Below are 16,187 nucleotides of genomic sequence, written 5' to 3'. Positions count from 1 at the left end.
AATAAATGCTGCCCATCCCTGATCTGCGGCCTGTAGTTAGCGTCTTATCTGCGGTCTGGACTCCGGATACACTTGACGCATGCGCACTTCGTACTTTGTGTGCGTGTCATGTTGATGAATGCTAAAACTGGGTAGTCAACATGTCCACCGCCGCTGCTCAACGGAACAATAACGAAGAGCCCGGGCTTCACGGTACGTAACGCCCTCACTACTCTGTCCTCCGCGCTGCGAAGGCCGCGGGAGAAATTCTCAATAAGTGTGCGTATTTGAGAGAATATCGGCGTAATGAAGATTTTATTGTAAAGTTACATCTGGTACGCTATTTCCTCTTCTTCTGGGAGGGGTGGAGGGTGATGTTGTTTGACGTCACCGCGAGACAGCCAATTGCGTTTGGACAAATATTAGACTGATGGCACGGCGGCCAATCAGGCAGGGAAGTGTGCGCTGGGCGGGCGCTGGCCCAAATGAAAACAAGTTTGGGACAAAAGACGGAATAAATGTCGCTTTTATTCTTGAGTGTTTATTTTTAAATTGTCCTATAACGGCTCATGTTACTCTCATTGTTTGTGTAGCAGAGTTTGATATTTATTTAACCAGCAGCAGTTTAGCTAAGTAAATATAAACAGGAAGACAATGGAATGATGTTGGCTCAAGTGGCTGCAGAATAACAGGTACCTAAAAATAAAAGGTGCGTTCAGGTTAACCGATAAACAGTTTCTTTAAAGACCCACTGAGAAAAAGAGGACATGCGCTTTGTGTGTGACAGCATCACAGCTGGAACAGCGACATGTCTGGGCGAACTGTCTCTCACTGAGCACTACAGTTATGCAAGCGGTCTCCTGAGAGCAGCGGCGGTGACAGGCTGGTCTGGAAAAGGGATTCGGGTTTGCAAACGCGTCGTCGAAACGTAAATCATGTTTCATTTGCAACGAGCCAAATAAAAAAAAACGGGGGAAAGGGCGTCGCATGCTATCACAAGCCTTCCAGCACAGCCCGCTGCCCATGAGAGATTACATAACCCCCGCCTGTCTGGGAAAAATGTGCAAGCTGTTTGTGGGGCAGTGTGGCACAAAGAAATGCAATCTGGATGCGGTGCACAGCCAGTTCATGTGAATGCACAGTGTCAGTGGTGCAGGAAATGTAGGTCAGCTGTTTCCATTTGAAAGCAGGCAGGGGTGTGTTTGTGTGTGCTCTGCTCTTTGTTGTTCCCTTTAGCACAACAAGCTTAATTTCCCTTCCTTCCCTCCTCTTGACCTTTGTGTTGCCAAGGCTCTTGGGTAGAGCTGGAGCTGAATGGGAACACGGGGGCCCAGGGCGTGCAGACCAGCCCGCTAATGACACCCGCTGCAGACCAAATAAACGCCAATGCTGGCATGAGTCAAACTCTGCAGACCTTGGAAGTGGTGCCCGAGAATGATGAAACCCTGATTGGAGGACTGGAGCATGTGCCGTCGTCCTCCTCCATCCACAATGGAGACATGGAGAAGATCCTCCTGGATGCACAGCACGAATCCAGCCCAAGTAGCTCCTCCTGCGATAGGTAGGAATAAAGGCCTGTGCACGCTCTTTAAAGCTCATGTTCAGTTTTTAATCCCAGCATGTGAATCAGTCCTCACAGGCCACCAAGTCCAGACCAGGACGAGGGTCAGATCACCTTTGATGTGGAGATGCCCAGCCCGAGAGGCAGTCAGGTAAAAGATCTAACTCCAACGTTCAGACTCCTCTCAAGTCTTTTTATTTTAGCCCCAAACCTAACTGCTGCACCTGCACATTCACAGTCAGAGGAAGACGGTCCAGAGCAGGACAGAGAGGAAGACATCCTGCTCAACAAAGAAGTAGACTGGGTTTCTGATTGGTCCAGCAGACCGGAAAACGTCCCACCAAAGTAAGCAAACCCTCACCTGCCGAGTGATTCAGTGATGGCGGTTCAGGATTTGTTTTCTAAATCGACTGATTATTCCTCTCAGGGAGTTCCACTTCAGGCACCCCCGCCGTTCAGTATCTCTCAGTATGAGAAAGAGTGGCGTCATGAAGAAAGGTGGCATCTTCTCTGCTGAATTCCTCAAAGTCTTCATCCCTTCCTTACTCATCTCACACATCCTCGCTCTCGGCCTCGGGTAGGTCTGAATTCACGCTGCTGTGTCTCCATGCAGGGGCAAAATGGCTCTGGATTGGAGAAAGTTTCTCAGTCTGATGTTTTTTACTTGCCTTTGCCAGTTTGCTGTTTCAGTGACTCACTGTGTGCATGTAGGAGAGGGTCAGGACGGGCTGTTAACCGCCAGGTTTCCATCCAGGAGAGCACAAATTCAAACTGAATTTTCAGAAAATCAACAGAAGGAAATGCAAATTTATGCATGTTTCCATCCACTGCTGTCGTGTTGATGTGAATATTAGGAGCTGGTTTATTGACATAAGCAATAAGTGGCGATAATGCCCCAGTCAGGTACCATTATACAGCTGTAGAAAAAGAACACTGTTTTATTTTATTGTCTGCATTTCCACTCTTTTTTAGTGCAAACTGAAAATGCATTCAGAAACAGGTGGATGGAAGTGCACCTCGTCATTTTATCAGTGCAGTGCTGTTTGATGAACGTTTTCCTCTAAACGCTGAAGGTTTAGGAAGTCAGAAGCAGCAACTGTGGGAGAAGCTACCTTCACCTGCAGGTTGCACCTGTTTGTTGGCCTTTTATATTCAAAACAGAGGACAGGCCTGGACGTTAATGAGAGTCTGAACCTTCAGTTTAATTGCTCACTTGATATGGATCGATGGCTTTATTTCACTACTGCACGAATAACATTTTTCACTCATGTGCATCTCCCATTTCTTTCCACTGGTCTGGACTTCTTTTCCAGGGTGTACATTGGGAAGAGAATTGCCACAGCCTCCACCAGCTCTTACTGAGAAGAAGAAGAAGATAAAGCAGTGCCTGGATGTTCTCCCGTCTCCAAGTCTTTCAACCATCCTCCTGTAGTCAAGCTGTCTCTCTGCATCTATTGTACACCCACATTTCTCCTCCAGTCGGCATTAAATCCTGTCACATCGTAGATGTAGCTATCGAGTTGTACACATGGCGTAATGTGGTTGCACTCCATCACATTTTGACACATTGCACCCAGCAGCTGTCACCAACTTGAATCCAGTAGACAACAGACCCTGTTAGAGCTGCAGAGTATTAGTCATCCTGTCCAACTCAAAATACATGACGAGGATTTGATGTCCAGAGGCTTCAGGGTTGACGTTTCTCTACCTGTTTTGATGTTATGTCATGAGAAATTTGGCCTTCTCCCACACTGCATCTCTCCACTGTGTCCCAGTAGGAAGAGTGTATGAACCAAAAATACGCGCCATTTCTGCAATACACACAAACTGAATTGGCTCTGGGAACAGAAAGGCCCGTCGCCTTAATTTTTTTAGCGAAACATTCAAGGTGCAGTTACTGGGGGGAAGCAAATGACGCTGCACAGTGGGATTTGTTTTGAAATTCCACACATTTTTGAGTATACAGTTGTATCATGTTGACTCCCGAGGGTTTCTTCTAAAAGCTTTGTTTTCTGAAGGTTGTTTTTCAAGGCTTATGCATTGATCTAGTATGTAGCTGCAAACTTTTACAATGGGGTTGTTTGAGCACCCGTGATAGTGGAACCTAGGCTGGATGGCAGTTTACCAGGCCATATGCTATTTTTATTTCTTTTTGCCAACATATCTTCTTTAACATAACATAGCAGCAATGGCAAAGTGCCAAGTTTGTGTCTTTCACCACTGCACATTGGTGATTTATCTTAGACTGTTTTTTTGATTTTCTGGTATGTTTAGGTATTTAAAGATGTAGATGTGAAAAATAATTTAAGCTGTGATCTGCCCCGTGTACACCTTTTGACATTGTATAATTTGTTTATACATTGATATAAATGCATATTATATCATTGTTCTTATATAGTGTTGTGGCAGTGTACGTCATGTGTTTTTGCTGTCAGTGGGAGAAACCACCGCAGTGGAAGGTATTTCCAGGGGCCTCATTTAAGAGTGTTATCTGACTTTTATCTCGACTACACTGTGCAATCATTTCACATAATATGCTAGAATAAACAGTGTACAGTGTGTAGAACTTCCAGAGAAAGTAGAAGAGCATTTCCTGAAGACAGTGCATGTGATTTCCGTGTATTGATGCCGATTGGATGACTGGATGATCCTTCTGTCAGTGTTTGCAAACGGACGTCACAGAGTCGTTGGTTTTGAAGCACTCATCATGCATTCGGGCTTTAATACATTACATGACTCGTACTGACTCATAAAACTGTCATCATAACAGGCTTATGTACAGTTGATCAGTGTGCAATACAGAGCATTTTGGAATTTGAATAAAGTTTGTACTGTATACAGTGGCTAAGAGATAAATACAAAGGGAGTGAAGAGAGCTCCAAAGACCTTCATGCATTATTCAAGTCATAATAGCTAATAAATGGCACATATCCTTAAGGCTTCTGCACAGCTGATTAGCGAGCAGCAGTGAGCATTGTGAATCTGAATGGACTTCATACTGAACACAGCACAAAGAGGCTGAGGCGTAAATACACACATGAAAGTGTTGTCTGTGGAGGTTCATTTTCTAAATTCATGTTCTTCCCTTTTAATCAAAGTAAGGTTTAAACTCCTCTTCCTCAACTAAATATCTCATGTGGTCACCTAACCATGTCAACATAATCCAAAATAAATTCTATGTTACATACGTGTGCGTGTCAGCAGCTAAATGTTTATTAATGCTGTGCTTTTGCTTTTTTACTGTAAATCCTGAAGAACTGGGTCTTTCTCATGTTTACTCAGTTACACACACGGTCACAGTAAGTATGGGAGACCACACATAAATCTGTAAATGTCACACATCTGTAAATGTCAAAGGTTTTAACGAAAGAAATGAACAGTGCAGTAAGTGTGTGTGCGATGCCTGTGTGAGAGGGTGAACGGTGAGGAGTGTGAAACACAAAGTTCACACAGAAACAAACAGAAGAAATGTACAAAAAAAGAAGAAATGTACTTTATTTATCACACATAGTTGCACACACTACATGCACACACCATGCTTCCGTGAAGGAATGAGAGGATTTATGACCTCCTGAGCTCAGTCTGCTCAGGTATGAGGTCTCAGCTCCACCCATCAATTTCCTGATTTACAGGGAAAAACAATGAGGCCAACAAGAGGGAACAAACTAAGGCCAATCCTGAGGCCTGAGATCACAACAAGCTGACAGATGAACCACTGAGCAGCACCAAAGTTTGGAGTTAAGGCTCCTGCTCAAGGGCTCTTCAGTGGTGGTAATAACAGAGGGGTAAGTGCTCAGTCTTTCCACCCGTCAAACCTTTGGGTCACAGGCCCAACCTTTTTTTACGATATCCTAAACTATACCTCCACAAAGCTCTCCTCTTTGCTATTTGCACATGCTCCTTTGAACGGATGACATTAAATGGATGTGATGCAGTTATCTGCATACCTGCATGCCTTAGAGCGGCACATTTCAGAGTTTACTGAACCTAGACTTAGAGTGGAATATAGTATTTTATGCCAACCATACATGCTGCAGTTAAAAGTTTTGTGCCAAAGGTCATTTTATGTGACTGCTCCCTGCAAAACCCCCAAATATGACACAGACAAGCCAGCTTATTCATAGAAATATGCATCAAAGTTAACAACCACCACGTTCATTTTACGCTTTGAAACTGCCATTAAAATGGTTAATAACTATGTTATTCTCAGTAACCTGTTGGGGTCCGTGCCCCGTGTTTCCCCTCATCAAAACACATCAAAGAAACATGGAGCTGGAGCTGAGCAGGGCGGGGCAGTGCGCATGCGCGGTACCTCATTGTGGCCCTTCTCTTCTTGGTGCTTGTCTGGTCTTCAGAGACCTTTTCCAGCACTAAATCCAAGGATAGGAGTGCCAAGCAAAGCTATATCTGCTGAGTAAATCTGTTTGCGAGGCTGCAAACGTCATTTAGCATCGACAGAGAGTGTGAGACAGGCACAGAGCACCCAGGGCGTCGACTGGCCGACCAGCAGAGCATCCATTCATCCTTTCATTGGCAGCTCAGGTTTTCCAGTCCAGCTAGCTTAGCGTTAGCCGAGAGGCAGGGGACAGCTGTGTCTGAGGCATCTTCAAAATGTCGGGGTACCAAGGAAAGAAGAACATCCCACGAATTACAGTGAGTATGGTGTCGATGTTCGGGACAAATCTGTCATTTTGTCCTTCACTGGTGGTGTTTGGTGAACGTGCGGTGAGCCTCTGGATTAGAAAGGCTAGCCGCCGCTTAGCATGTCGGCTCCATTCATTGACAGGCGCAGCCTCCAGCAGCACCCCTGCTCCAGCCTGGCATGAATAATGATGACCTGCCTGTGGGTTTGCAGCAGGCTCTTTGATTACTGGAGCTGAAGTGGTATTTTTGAGTGTGGTGAACACTGAGGGCTTGGTTGCAGCAGCTCCTCGCTCCTCTAGCTGTCATTAGCAGCTGTTAGCTCTGCCTCGCAGCATCCTCAGCTTGGAGGGTGTAGCGAACAGGTTCACTGTCATCATCTCATCTTTCATCCTCCATCATCTCACATCCACTCAGCCTCCTTTTTACTCTTTATTTTTGTAGACTAGCTTCCAGTGCTGCAGCTGCAGGACGAGCTTTGCTCATTTAACCCTGATCTGGGATTTGACCATTTAAATTTGCTTCATGGTGCAGCTTTTCCACCAGAGAGCACAGCATTAAGGGCCTACAGTAGGGATGTCCTGATAGTTAGAGGAAGTAAAACCTCTTTTGTAAAGTAGGTCATCGGACAGCAGCACCCATTCAAACCTCTCCCCAAAGCTTTCATCATGCAGCTGTTATGGCTGCAGCATAAAGGCGGCAACTGCTTTAAGTTTGATCATTTAATGACACCAAACAGTGACGCGCACTGACTCAGGGTCAGGCTGCGGTGTGTGCAGACAGTTGTCTGTAGATGTCTGACAGGTAGAGGCAGGGTTACGAACATGCAGCCCTGACATCCCAGACACAGCATGCAGACAGCAGTAACTGTGCAGCAGCCCCCCACCCCCACCCCCCAGGCCCATAGACACACAGTCAGACAGCGTTTGTTTGTTTGGACTGAAGCAGGTATTTTTAAACAAAGCAGAGAGTTAAAACATGACCAGCAGCCATACATTGATGGAATGATGATGCTGGAAAAGCTCTTCATTGTATTAATGGTGGACATGCGCATGGTCTCTGGTTCAGGTCTCTTGGTACAGCATCAGTCCATCGATTGGCTGGTAAGAGCTGAACTTCCACCAGCCATTTGGCCCATGGACACCAAAGTGCACCCTGGGTGTCCATAATGAACGGACAGCTGTGTGGCGCTCTGTGTGTGTAACACACTTCCTGCTTCCACTGACAGTATGGCCGACAGTGAGCCAGTAATCAATTCAGTGTTATGTCTGTAGATTACAGTCGTACTCACAGGGGTGTGTGTGTGTCTGTGTGTTACTCACATTGTGAGGACGTAAATCTGTTTACACAGTCATATTGTGGGCACTCATACTTGTACTTGCCATACTTGTGGGGACAAAATGCAGGTCCCCATCATGTAAAACATTACATTTTTGGTACTGGTGTGTGTAAGTTTAAGTTAAGGTTAAGGTTAAGGCTAAGGGTTAGGCAAGTAGTCTCCGGGAAATGAATGTAAGTCTATGTAATGTCCCCAAAAGTGATGAAAACCTAGCGTGTGTGTGTGAGTACACTTGTGAAGACAACTGTACTTCTACTTCTGTGGACTGTGTAAAATATAAATAAAACAGTATAAAATGTGGCAATCTGCATCATAAACTCATGAGAAAACAGCTCAAAGTCAATGTATTTAATGTTCTTCCTCATCAGCTTCATTGATTCTTGTAAATATCTGCTTACTGTGAACGCGTTTCACAGACTGGGAAAGATGTGGAACGCTCCAAAAACACCTGTTTGGATCATTCCACAGGTAAACAGGCTGATTGGTAACAGGTGATAGTGTCATGATTGGGTATGAAAGGGGCATCCTGGATCACAACCGAGGATGGAGCGAGGTTCACCTCTTTGTGAACACATGATTGAATGAAGGAGATTGCTTAATGGACTCGGGATCACTTCACAGGGTCCTGACTTCCTTTGATTCTGGGCTCTGTTTTCTGATTCATGTGCAGAATTAAAGACTCCAGCACAGTGAAAGCCATTTTGAGTGGAGGTACATCTCAGTGTGCCCGTCAGTGACCACAGAGAGGACGTGCTGTAGGTTATAGGACCCACTTATAGGGGAGTAATGGGCTGGGAGATCATGTAAATACAGTCACGACTTGTATACCTAATGCATTCCCGCTGCCCGTGTCCATCCACTCTGCTCATTACAGACTGAGAGTTTCCTGCTGTGAGGTTGGCAGTAAACCACGTCTGTCTTCATTAGCTGTCCTGACTGTCCTCAGAGACAGGAGAGACAGGCCGGCCCGCTCTCCTCTCGTGTCTCTTGAGTTAATTATGCCATTCAAGAGATTGAGGTCTTACTTGAAGGTTTCACTCCTTCCTTTAACCGACGGGTCAGTTTTATGTGAATCGTTCCACAGGATGGACGTTGATATGCGCTGATCGATGGGAGCTGGGACTGGGAAACTGGGAAATGCATTAAGCAAAATGAGTCACTAAAGTTGGCCCAAGGGTCTTTTCCACTTCTTTGTCTTTGAAATTGGTCAGTTTCACTGTTGAATTATGGGACGGCCTGTTCGCCTTGAGGAATTCACGGAGCTGATTCTCGCTCTTTTACTCCGCTCAGCGTGAATTTTTGTGCTTTGTGGCTGATGTGAAATGCCGTCTGCTCCTTTCAGAGTGACCGTCTCCTCATCAAAGGAGCAAAGATAGTCAACGATGATCAGTCATTCCTGGCTGATATCTACATGGAGGATGGCGTCATCAAGTGAGTTCAGGAGAGGATTTTAAATGTCCTGTGTGAACCGTGTGATGAATGACAGAAATATTTCATCTTCACCTTGACTCTTGGAATCTAGATTCTCGCAATCTTGTCACGTTTCCTTCACTCATTTCTGTATTTGTTCTTTTATTCGCCTCCTTCAGGCAGATAGGAGACAACCTCATCGTTCCTGGGGGAGTTAAGATCATAGAGGCTCATGGGAGAATGGTGATGCCCGGCGGCATTGACGTGCACACCCGGTTCCAGATGCCTGACCGAGGCATGGTGGCAGCAGATGACTTCTACCAGGGCACCAGAGCGTCCCTGGCAGGGGGGACGACTATGATCAGTACGTGTTGTATCAGATGCAGCTGTCCTGTTGCAGGGATCGTGACGCCGCAGATATGCGCTCCCTCAACCGCGTGATGTAATTACGCTGTTTGCTTGTGCGCATGAGATCCAACCTGTTTGTTTGTGCTTCGCAGTTGACCACGTGGTGCCAGAGCCCGGCGCCAGCCTGGTGGCAGCTTTCAAACAGTGGAGGGAGTGGGCCGACGGCAAGTCCTGCTGTGACTATTCTCTGCACGTGGACATCACCGAGTGGAACAAAGGCACTCAGGAAGAGATGGAGGTCCTGGTGAAGGATCACGGTATGCAGTCAGCACGCTCACATTTGTCTCCACATGCATTAATCACTGACTTGCTGCCACTTTTACTGCTACGTGTTTCTCAGACAGTGTTATGGGAGGAAAGTAAGTCGCTGCCTGCAGACCATAAACAGTAACTACATGTTTCTGCTTTGTAATTTTTATCCTTTTGATTTTACTCTTCTCCTTCGCTCTGGGTTTTCCCTCTTTTGCTCTCTTTGCTCCACCTTTTGGCTGTTTTCTCTCATAAGTTTTCTATCTTCAGGTGTCAACTCTTTCCTGGTCTATTTGGCTTATAAGGATGTTTTCCAACTTTCTGACTCTCAGGTATGCTCTGCGGCTCTGCAGCTGAGCCGTCTGTCACAGCACAGCACATGTTTTTGAGGCTGTCTTTGGCGTAGACTTCTGCGCTGCGAGCTGACCGGCGTGTGTCGTTGTCTTTTAGATCTACGAGGTGTTCAGCATCATCAGAGACCTTGGAGCCATTGCGCAGGTGCATGCTGAGAATGGAGACATCATTGCAGAGGTAACAGAACCGCTGATTGTTGGTCAGATCTGGGCCGGTTATTCCCTTTTTGGATAGTAATGTTCTTGTGTGGACTTTTTTAGGAGCAGAGACGTATTCTAGAGCTGGGGATCACTGGCCCTGAAGGTCATGTGCTGAGCCGCCCAGAGGAGGTAAGACGGAGGACAGATTTAATCACAATGTGCCGGCAGCACGGAGGCCAGTGACAGTGTTAAGCTGGTGTCTTTTACGTGTCTTTCCCCTTGACTCCGGTGATGCTCTCACCTGCCAGTGTTGCATCTTGGACAATACGAAGAACAAAACACAGACTGTAAGAACATAAAGTACGCGTTTTTGGCTATTTACGCACCAGCAGCCAGAACTTCAGGGCACGTCATCGTCGAGCCGTAAAAGGGTCATTAGCTCGTCCTCTTCGGTGTCATGTTTCCTTCACCGCCGATTGGAGCTGGAGCCAATAAATACTGTGACTGCTGCAGAGTCATCTGACCCTGGAATGAATACTGATTGTGCCCTTTTATACCGAAGAGAAAAGCTTGCCGCTGGTGCCTGTTAGTGGGCTTTGTGTCGAGTGGAAGAGGTGGAACTGTTGCACCTTTTACGAGAAATCCGCTATGGAAACCAGGCTGCTGATGAATCCGACTTTGCGTGTCTGCAGGTGGAGGCCGAGGCAGTCAATCGCTCCGTCACCATCGCCAATCAGACCAACTGCCCCCTCTACATCACCAAAGTGATGAGCAAGAGCGCTGCTGATGTCATCGCCCTTGCCAGGAAAAAGGGTAAAAGGAGAAATTTAAAACTTCTTCCACAGATTTATTGCACGCCTCCATCCATCACCGGCTGGCTTCCAGCTCTTTCTTTGCTCTGACGTCATCCTGTCTCCGCCTGTAGGTGCTGTGGTTTACGGAGAGCCCATATCTGCCAGCTTGGGCACGGACGGCACCCATTACTGGAGCAAGAACTGGGCCAAGGCTGCAGCCTATGTCACCTCTCCACCGCTCAGTCCTGACCCCACCACCCCTGACTACCTCAGCTCTCTGCTGTCATGGTAGGCTCTAAACTAAAACTTGACACAGCCGTATTTCTTTTTGTAATTCACTGCACTTAATGCAAAGGTACAGTTATAAACATCACAGTTTGCTTTCAGTAACTGGTCATTTTCCTGCTTTCTTTCCTATCCAGCGGGGACTTGCAGGTGACTGGCAGTGCTCACTGCACTTTCCAGACTTCTCAGCGTGCGATAGGCAAAGATAACTTCACCCTAATCCCAGAGGGCACCAATGGCACTGAGGAGAGGATGTCTCTAATCTGGGACAAATGTGTGGTGAGTTTGATGCGACTCCCTCCTCACGTGCTCCACACATTCCCACCATGAGGCAAATGTGCACGTTTAGATGCTATCCTGTGATTGGCTGTCCTGTCCCAAAAGGTGACTGGCAAGATGGATGAGAACCAGTTTGTGGCGGTGACCAGCACAAACGCGGCCAAGATCTTCAACCTGTTCCCCCGCAAGGGTCGCATCGCCGTGGGGTCGGACGCCGACCTCGTGCTGTGGGACCCAGATGTGACCAAGATCATCTCAGCCAAGAGCCACAACCTGGTCAGACGATTACTCTGCCTCTCAAGCCTCATCCGCAATGTCAGCGTGTTGAGAGCTCATTTTTACGGGCTGCAGTGAAAGGGATTAACACACATCAACTGATTTAGCTTAAAAGAAGTAAACTTGCTTAAGAGCGACTGCAGAATGACGTATGCTAACCATGTAATGAGCAGTGTTTTAAGTGTCTCCTGATCAAATCTCTTCCTCTCCCAGGCTGTGGAATACAACATCTTCGAGGGCACAGAAGTGCGTGGGGGTCCCGTGGTGGTGATCAGTCAGGGCAAGATCGTGCTGGAGGAGGGCAGCCTGCACACCACGGAGGGCTGCGGGCGCTACATCAGCCGTAAACCCTTCTCTGACCACGTGTACAAGAGGATAAAGGCTCGCAGCAGGGTGAGTCCTTCCTCCGGACTGTGGCGCCGGAGACAAACTGGCCGCTGTGCTGCTTGTGGTCTGATCAGTTCTGTCTGGACGTTTAGCTCACAGAGTTGCGAGGAGTCCCCCGGGGCCAGTACGACGGGCCGGTGTGTGAGGTGACCGTGACTCCCAAGGTGATGTCCACCGTCTCCTCGGTGAAGACTTCCCCCGCCAAGCAGCAGCAGCAGCAGCAGCAGCAGCAGCAGCAGCAGTTCGCCCACCAGCCGGTGCGCAACCTTCACCAGTCGGGCTTCAGTCTGTCTGGTGAGTGATTGCACAGATTTCAGTCCTGGCAGTCGGCCTCTTTCATGACGAGGCACTTCAGTTTTATTCCATCGTACCGTTGTTTCTTTAGGAGCCCAAATCGACGACAACGTTCCTCGCCGCACCACTCAACGCATCGTGGCTCCCCCCGGTGGAAAGGCCAACATCACCAGCCTCGGCTAAGCTCTCCTCTCGACTGAGCCGGGGGTGCGGGGCAACACGGGACCAGAGGCCTCTCTTACCGCTGTCACATCCCATCAGGTCACCTCTGACTCCCCCTGCATCCCACCCAAAAGCACTCCATCCATTCTTACTCACACACCCCCACTGTGTCATGCAAAAAAAAGAAGGCACTGTTCCATTTTGTCGCGTCTTTCCTGCCATTTTCCATCATCATTGGAGGGATCAGGTGAACCAAAGCAGCTTTTTCTGCTGTTTTTAAGCTCAGTTTGGTTTTTGAGGACATCATTTGTTTACATTTTTTGTATATTTTTGGCTGTACATGTTTGAGCTGTTTAGCTGCCCTCTTGGCTCAGAGAGTAGTCCCAAGACGCGGGCAGTTTCATGAGCGGGCGTTTTAGGAACGCCACGTGTTTACACTTCTTCTTCATGGCTGTTCATTTCCCACATTTAAGTTAGAATGTGCCGGTGGCCACAGAGCCGCCCTCAGCTGAAAGTAAAGCCTCCGCCGTCCACGTTTTGACGCCGTCACACTCTAAAGTTACAAAAATGTTGTTGCACTGCTGCCACAAGAAACTCAGAACACTAACGATGAAAGATTAGACTGTAGAAATCAGCTCCTGCAGCTCATCACACCTGATTCTGTCTGACGTTTGCAGTAGGTGCAGCTGAAAGATTCACCGTCTGTTTGTGTTATAGTCGCACTTTTGTTGTAAAAAGGGATGTTTTATGTTTTTATCCGTCGTTTTGGGGAAGCGCCGGCTGCACTGAAAGGAACAGAAAGGGTATTTTAGGGTTCAGCTGGCGCTTTAGTTCGTCCAAGCAACCTGAACCTTTTCCTCCATTTCACCATTTTGTTGTTCTCCTCAGAGGTTGTCAGGTCAACAAGCTTCCAATAATCAGACCAGCGTATGTTGTTCGGGATGCAGAATGAAGGTACGATGAAGCTTAGGCGGGGGGGGGGGGGGTTTGCCTGCAGCCTCTCTGCACCTGGTGCTATATGACCTTTGCTGTATATGTGCAGATGATGTTCACCTCCACACTGCAGTCTGTACGCTCTGTCACATCAGCAGCCGTCATTTATCCACCGTTTACTTTGAAACTATTTGTTTTGCACCTGTAAGGATCCAAACGGTAAAAACGTATGTGAGCTTGCATCTTTTTTTCTTTGTATTGGAAATGTCTGTATGTTTTAGGATATGTGTTGAATTGAACTACTTGCCTGCCTGTTCTGTAACATATTGATAGCACACTGTATCTATGAAGGCTCTTTGTGGGACCATGATCTTTGAGACCTGATGAAAAATGTAAAGGAACCCCCTCACAGCGTGCTCATGACGTGTCCACTGTTCTCGGTGTTGGTGTTGTGAATGAATTACCAGATAGCCGGATTTTCTCGCCCCCTCCGCCTGCCCAGCGTTGTCGACGCCGCGTTCACTCGAGGTGGTCCCTGTACTCACTGAACCACGTTGGCTTGTCAGTTCCGCGCACAGCACGGCCGTCCTGTAAAACACTGGATTATCTCTTCCTCATTCCCTCGTCAAGTGTAGGTTTTGTATGCCAAGCTATAACGTGAAGTGATTTCCATTCGGGGAAGTTTTTTGGTGATGGTTATTGAGTTGTGATGTTGTTGCCCCTTTCCCAGCAGGTGTGATACTCTCTTGGTCGTGTATGTTTTGTAGGATACCAGGGTTTTGGGGGGGAACTCATCGGTCCTGTCAGCATTTGACCCTATCTGTGTTGACTTCAGTGGATTAAAATGATTAAAATTAAACTTTTTTCTGCCTCTTCTTTTTTTTTTTTGTTTTTTACAAATATATAGAAACACTTTATCCTTTAACTTCATAACTGAAAGTATAGCTGATATTTTCATAAGCTTTTCCACAAAAGATGCACTAAACTCCTTTTGTCTGCAGACACATTTCACATTTTTGCTTGTTCACTCACTGCACCATGTCAAACAGCAGGGGTGGAAAGTACTAAGTATGCTTTTGAGGTACTTGTATTTCCCCTTTTCTACTGCTGATGTAATGTAATGTAATATAATATAAGTCAGTCTAACAGCTCCAGCTTCTTCGCAGATGGAGGTTGCACAGACAAAACACATGATGACCTTGCACTGCTGATGCATCGTCTCAGCTCTTTGTTATGGTATTTAACAGCTCTTGAGCTACAAGAATGAAATGCTGCATACACGCAGTCAGGAACGCCTCGGCTTCATTGTGCAGGATGATGCAGTTTGTTTTCACTCATCTGCTGAAGGAAGAAAGTCTCTCTGTGCTCACCTTAAATCCGAGTTTCACACACGCACCTACGAGCTGATTTTGTGATGTCATCACAGTCTGGAGGCCAATCGTGTTCAGGGATGCGACTTACACAAGTGTGATGTTGAATGTTAAACCTTCAGGTCACAGAAAGTGAGAATGGACTTCTCAGCATTCAGACTTTTCATTGAGAGTCTATTAGTCAATCTTTTATTAACCACAACAAACACACGTCTTTATGTCTAAACATCTTAGTCGGGCTTGTTTACTAAAATAATGTACACACGGGTGATTTTTATACTTCATGATACTTTGTACTTGCAGGACTTTTGCAGTATTTTTACATTGTGCTGATGCTACTTTTACTTCAGTAAAGCCTGAACCTTCCTTCCACTGCTGATGAGAAGATTCTCTTGATCACATAAGCAATTAATTGGAGTGAATTAATTAGAAGTGCACCAAATGAGCAGAGTCTCCAGCGTCCTTACAATTAACAGTGCTGTCCAGGAACCTTCTGAACACCTCACAGATATGTCAAAGTCAACTATCTGATATATAAAACAGAGCGCTGTTAATTTCAGATTTGGGTATCAGATGTTGTGTTGAGTCACAGCACATCCAGCAGCGGTTGGAGCAGCTGCAGAGAGGCAGTGAGACACTAGGTGGAGGCACAGAGTCGTGACGTGCAGCCTCAGCCTCGAGGCAGCGTGTTGTTGCTCCAGCTCCTTCAATGCTTCAGCCACAGGGATGCTCCCAGAAAAATGAACTGAACAAGACGAAGTCACAGCGAGTGCACACATCAACAACAGTTCTGTGATTAGTGAAGCCCCCTGGCTGTTTGACAGTCGTCCAATTAGGACTTAGCACGATGAGCGCACTGATTAAACCGGAGAGGGGAATCCTATAATGTCAACATCTTCCCCCACTGATGAGAGCTTTAGAAAGAACACAAAAAGCATCAGGAAGACTTTACAAAGATAAGCCCTCCTGGGAGAAGTGTGCAAACATGACTCACCAGCTGCACTCGCTATGCCTTCAATCCCCTGGAACACAGACACCAGCTCTGCAAGTCCACAATCCTTCCCAGAACTGAATTGTCATCACTACATCATCACGAACATGAATTTAGAAAACATTTATTCCCCTCCAGAGTCAAAGATCGTGGGTTCAGCGGCGGATCAGATTTTAAGACAATGCAGATTATGCACTTGAAATTCAGCTGCTGGGTAAGAGGAGAGAGTGGAACACGGGGGGGGGCTGTTCATGCCCTGTTCCAGGCTATATCTGACTACTGCCAGGCTGCAGATCTATTTATGGTGTTCATTACAGCTATTGCATTTGGAAGAT

At 46.8% G+C, this 16,187-nt stretch overlaps 3 protein-coding genes across 3 annotated transcripts in view; all 3 read left to right on the top strand.

Annotated features, from left to right (window-relative positions):
* The window catches only part of LOC139332218 (junction-mediating and -regulatory protein-like), a 152,670-nt gene that overhangs the window by 100,567 nt on the left and 35,916 nt on the right, over positions 1 to 16,187 (top strand). The window lies entirely within an intron of this gene.
* On the top strand, positions 83 to 4,727 carry bnip3la (BCL2 interacting protein 3 like a). The gene is made up of 6 exons (XM_070964698.1): positions 83 to 192; positions 1,270 to 1,540; positions 1,610 to 1,691; positions 1,779 to 1,885; positions 1,968 to 2,117; positions 2,854 to 4,727. The coding sequence occupies exons 1-6, from the start codon at positions 141 to 143 to the stop codon at positions 2,900 to 2,902; spliced, it is 711 nt and encodes a 236-aa protein (XP_070820799.1). The 5' UTR covers positions 83 to 140; the 3' UTR covers positions 2,903 to 4,727.
* On the top strand, positions 5,846 to 14,350 carry dpysl2a (dihydropyrimidinase like 2a). The gene is made up of 14 exons (XM_070964295.1): positions 5,846 to 6,193; positions 8,863 to 8,951; positions 9,110 to 9,294; positions 9,431 to 9,595; positions 9,858 to 9,919; positions 10,038 to 10,118; positions 10,202 to 10,270; positions 10,774 to 10,894; positions 11,007 to 11,163; positions 11,298 to 11,439; positions 11,545 to 11,715; positions 11,929 to 12,108; positions 12,195 to 12,396; positions 12,488 to 14,350. Exons 1-14 carry the CDS (start codon positions 6,152 to 6,154, stop codon positions 12,577 to 12,579), a joined length of 1,758 nt encoding a protein of 585 aa, XP_070820396.1. The 5' UTR covers positions 5,846 to 6,151; the 3' UTR covers positions 12,580 to 14,350.

Source organism: Chaetodon trifascialis, chromosome 6 (assembly GCF_039877785.1).
Source record: "Chaetodon trifascialis isolate fChaTrf1 chromosome 6, fChaTrf1.hap1, whole genome shotgun sequence".
Lineage (NCBI taxonomy): Eukaryota > Metazoa > Chordata > Actinopteri > Chaetodontiformes > Chaetodontidae > Chaetodon > Chaetodon trifascialis.
This window is presented reverse-complemented; position numbering and strand designations above follow the sequence as displayed.